This window comes from Olea europaea, chromosome 13, assembly GCF_002742605.1.
Source record: "Olea europaea var. sylvestris chromosome 13, O_europaea_v1, whole genome shotgun sequence".
Lineage (NCBI taxonomy): Eukaryota > Viridiplantae > Streptophyta > Magnoliopsida > Lamiales > Oleaceae > Olea > Olea europaea.
This window is the reverse complement of record NC_036249.1, coordinates 7919108-7924035: the sequence shown is the minus strand read 5'-3', so window position 1 is coordinate 7924035 and position 4928 is coordinate 7919108. Positions and strand designations below refer to the sequence as shown.

At 36.6% G+C, this 4928-nt stretch overlaps 1 protein-coding gene across 1 annotated transcript; it reads left to right on the top strand.

The window, feature by feature from the left end:
- The first annotated feature begins 317 nt into the window (after positions 1-317).
- Positions 318-4370, top strand: LOC111407481 (eukaryotic initiation factor 4A-14-like). Its single transcript, XM_023036979.1, has 5 exons — positions 318-500; positions 1482-1551; positions 1833-1939; positions 2585-3015; positions 3463-4370. The coding sequence occupies exons 2-5, from the start codon at positions 1493-1495 to the stop codon at positions 4096-4098; spliced, it is 1233 nt and encodes a 410-aa protein (XP_022892747.1). The 5' UTR covers positions 318-500; positions 1482-1492; the 3' UTR covers positions 4099-4370.
- The last annotated feature ends 558 nt before the right edge of the window (positions 4371-4928 follow it).

The following is a 4928-nucleotide window of genomic DNA, read 5'->3' as shown; positions in this document are numbered from 1 at the left end:
TAAGGCCCCTGATCTCATACATTTTTTTTTTTAAATTTCAGATCCAAGGGCCGAGGTGAAAACACCTCGGCACCCTGACTTTGGGCCTGTTTTTTGGCCGGCCAACAACCATTTTCCAATTTTGTAAAGATCAGCTTAAGGAGATCACTGTAGGCTGGCTGCTTGAGCTCAGTTTTGAGATTTGAGTCTGATGCCTAATCTCATGGCCCAATCATTCTCAATACAAGCATACGCTGTCGTTTAAGTGAAAACAATAGGGGTAAAACAGGAAATTCATCAAAATAAAGAGAAGTGATCCTAGTATGAATCCAAGTCCTTAAAGACAATCAAGAACTGGATTTTTTCTTCAATCTTCACTCTTTCATCTTCAGTCTACTCCTAAACTCCGCGGCGTATATCCGAGGAGTTTCGGAAAAATTATTGATACAAAAATACGCAATTCTCCTTAAAAGCTCGCTTTCCAGATCTTTACTGCGAACCTACTTTTCACTACTATTCAGGTTATGCTCACCTTTATTTATGATGATGTGGCCCTTTTTTAAGTGTTTTGATTATTGATCAGTGTCTTGTGCTTAAATGAGGCCTTTTGCTTATTAGGTTTTATCTTGAAAAAAAGTTGGTTAATTTGTTTATGTTGAAGATCTGTATCTAGTTTCGTTATGTTATGCTGCTTTTATTTGGTTTTAAAAAATGGATGTTTTGTTTTATTGTTTTTCACTTGTTTTTATCTATGATCAATATAGATTTACCGGATTTTAGTTTTTGCTTTTGATATTGGTTTTTTTTCTTATTGATTTTTAATTTTTTTTTCCGGTGTAAGTATAGATTTCAATGGTTTCTTACTCCAAAATTGGTTTTCTTTGCCGATATAGAAGCTCAAGATTTTGTGATTTTTCAGTAGGATTGAGATTATTAATATGTTCTTTCATATTCACTCAATAAAGTAATTTCTTTATGAATTCGATTCCGTAATGAAGCTCGAGGGATATTTACTTATTCTATATGTAAAGTTACTTGTTTGGAACCATTTTCCTGTTACTGTGGAGTCATGTTTATGTAGTCAATGCTGTAAATATACGGAAGCAGAGATGGCATATTTTGACTTTGCCTTTAAAATGAATATGCATTTTGTTGAAGGACATTGTATAATGGTTTCTGAAACTGGTCATTGTTTTTGTGCAATCTGAAACATTACATGAATTGTTACCGCAATTTAATTCCACGGCCTGTAACGCTTTCTTGAGTCAGCTGTTTCTCTGGTTTAGTTAACAACTCTGAAACAATATTAGACCGTGTTAAATATTTTGCTCAATGAGAATGTGACCACTAATATTAGATGAGGTACTTGTGTTTCAATGCATACTGTTCTTCCATCCTCTTGAATTTTGCTCATGATTTCAGTTATAACCTTACTTGTTGAGCTGATAGTCTGTTGAGAACTGCTCTTGTTGAGCTATATTTTTATTTGTTTCTTTTTGTAGTCATACCTGGAATGGCGTCTGAAGGCTCTCAATTTGATGCTAAACATTATGATAACAAAATGAATGACTTGTAAGTTCCATTTTATTATAAGTTTACTGACAATTTGGCTCGAGAACATAGTTAGATTTTGCCATTTCTTAATTTCGGCTTGTAGCATTTTTGGTAAGGAGGATTGACCATCACTGGACATAAAAAAAATAAAAATAAAGAAGCTAAAAGTCCTAACTATCGAGTCTTGCATATCAAACATGCATGCCCTTAGGGTCTAAGATCAGGTTTTGTCTGTGTTACTTTCTCCTGGTGAATTGATAATGAAGTCTTTTTTTTTTTTTCTTAATTTGTGAGCACAGGCTTGGAACTGATGGAGAGGAATTCTTCACGAGTTATGACGAGGTGCACGAAAGTTTTGATGCGATGGGCTTACAAGAGAATCTTCTAAGGGGCATATATGCTTATGGTAGACTGTCACTATTATTTTTGCATAGCTATAGGAGCTTATTTCTATGTTCATGATTGCTTCACTTTTTCTCTCTTTAAGTGATAAAATAATAAAATTATTCAATTTCCTGAGGAATCGTCTCTTGAATTCATTTCCTATGCTTCTTCTCGATAGAACACTTTATTTATTTTTATTTTTTGGGTGTGGGGTGGCGCTCAAACTCATGCTTGTCTGAGCTTAAAAAGTATAATTTCGAGCACATAAGTAAGTTTAAATAAAAACATTATTTTTATTGGCCAAAGGTGAACCTAAGTTAATTACTTATTTTGAACCTAAGTTACTTACTTATTTTGAGAACAAGTTAGAGCTACTTCCAAATACAGTAATTGTTTTAAAATAGGAAAAATAGTAAGTTGTCTGAATATGTTAGAAAATTGAAAGTAACTTTACTTGTTTATCTTAGCCAAACATGCTCTGAAAAGAAGGATTCAAATTTCCTTGCTTTAATTTTTTTTTTTTTTTTGCATCGTGATAATGAGATATTGTTTAACTGGTGTACTGATGCATATCTATGTGGGCAACATCTGGCGTCTGCTTCTGGTTAGTCTCGGTTTGTATTTGGCAAAGTGAATGAATCAAAATCTTTTCTGTATTAATATGAAGGTTTTGAGAAGCCCTCTGCAATTCAGCAAAGGGGAATTGTTCCCTTTTGCAAGGGACTTGATGTGATTCAACAAGCACAATCTGGAACTGGGAAAACTGCAACATTCTGCTCTGGAATCCTCCAGCAGCTCGATTATGGGTTAGTTGAATGCCAGGCTTTGGTTCTTGCACCGACTCGTGAACTTGCGCAGCAAATTGAGAAGGTCATGCGAGCACTGGGTGACTATCTTGGGGTTAAGGTTCATGCTTGTGTTGGGGGTACCAGTGTACGTGAAGATCAGCGTATTCTTTCTAGTGGGGTACATGTTGTAGTAGGTACCCCCGGTCGTGTGTTTGACATGTTAAGGAGGCAATCGCTTCGCCCGGACTACATTAAGATTTTTGTGTTGGATGAAGCCGATGAAATGCTTTCAAGAGGTTTTAAGGATCAGGTCTGCTTCCATTATTTATTTATTTATTTAGGGTATCTTGCTTTGGTTACATCTTTTTGTTCATAATTTACTTTGTGGACTTCTTGTTTACCTTGTCATTTGTTTCACCTGCAACGTTCCAAATTGCAAATTATTTCTATTGTTGCTCCCCTGCTTTCACTTAGTGTTTAACAACCATATAGTTTGGAATTCTTTCTCCTTTGCTGGAATTTTTGTGTGGTGCTCGTGTGTGGAATCGTTACTAGCCATTTGTCATGGACTTGGCTATTCCAAGGTACCCCCCACACTTAGATCCACGATTCCACTGTGTTCAATGTTACTCAACTAGGCTCTGATACTACTAGTTACAGTAAATTGGACAGTGCGTGACAATTTTCTTGAAACGTAATTTAGCCTTTTCCCTTGGAATGCAATATGGTATCAAATGCAGGGTTTTATTCTTTTCAGATATACGATATTTTCCAGCTGCTGCCACCAAAGATTCAAGTGGGAGTATTTTCTGCCACTATGCCACCAGAGGCTCTTGAAATTACAAGGAAGTTTATGAATAAGCCTGTCAGGATTCTTGTGAAACGTGACGAGCTAACCCTAGAAGGTATTAAGCAATTCTATGTCAATGTTGAAAAGGAGGAATGGAAGCTTGAAACCCTCTGTGATCTTTATGAGACCTTGGCCATCACCCAGAGTGTCATTTTTGTAAATACCCGACGCAAGGTTGACTGGCTTACAGACAAAATGCGCAGCCGGGATCACACTGTTTCTGCCACCCACGGAGACATGGATCAGAACACGAGAGATATCATTATGCGGGAATTCAGATCCGGTTCTTCACGTGTTCTCATAACCACCGACCTCTTGGCCCGTGGTATAGACGTCCAACAAGTCTCCCTTGTGATTAATTATGATCTGCCAACTCAACCCGAGAATTACCTTCACCGTATCGGACGTAGTGGAAGGTTTGGAAGAAAGGGTGTTGCTATCAACTTTGTTACGAAAGATGATGATCGTATGCTTTTCGACATACAAAGGTTCTACAATGTTGTAATTGAGGAGCTGCCTGCCAATGTTGCTGATCTCCTGTAAGGTGGTTTTGATTTGCTGAGGTTTAATATTCCTGTTTCTAGTAATATGTTGTCTTATTTCTTAGGTTAGTTAACCATGCAACGGACTCATGTTTGGGAAATGCAAAGCCCATCATTTGCAAAGGGGGCTTTTCATTTCTCAATATGTTTTCTGTTCTACAACTCTTGAAATTTTTGGTTTGTTTTTATATTGTAATCTTGTCCAAATAACTGCAGATTTGGATGTTGTTTGTGTTGCAATATTGTATCTTGTAAAAGTTGGGTTCCAAATTTTTGATTGTTTGAGTAGGAGATATCAGAAATTGAGATATGTGATATAAGTGCGTATCATTTTGACATTAAAGCTTGGGGGGGGTGCGAGGGGGGGGGGGGGTTTACTTTGGGGGGGTGGGAGGGGGGGGGGTGGTTTACTTTCAAAATTAATTATTTGTTTAATTTTCAATTTTGACCAATAAAAAAAATTTATTTGTTTTACAATGATAATTTCAAGTAAACTTGATTTATAAGTAAAATTTTCAACCATAGTAGTGATGTCTTAACAGAGTATTGTCTTCCCTTCATTTTCTTGTCTGGAAAAGTAGGAATTGGCCGGTTGTCTGTGCCCCCCATTGGCCGATAATAGGAGGGCACAGACAGTCGGCCAATAGGGGGTTGCCACGCCAAACATGAGCCTGTCCATATCTCAGAACCCATATTTCTATTACTATAGTTTTAAATTTTCTATTACTATAGTGAAAAATTGTTTTTGTCTGCATTAAAATTGCACTGACTTTTATTTGACTTAAAATTGGATAGCAAAATCGTCAAACCACTTAATGTCTAGCTGTAAAT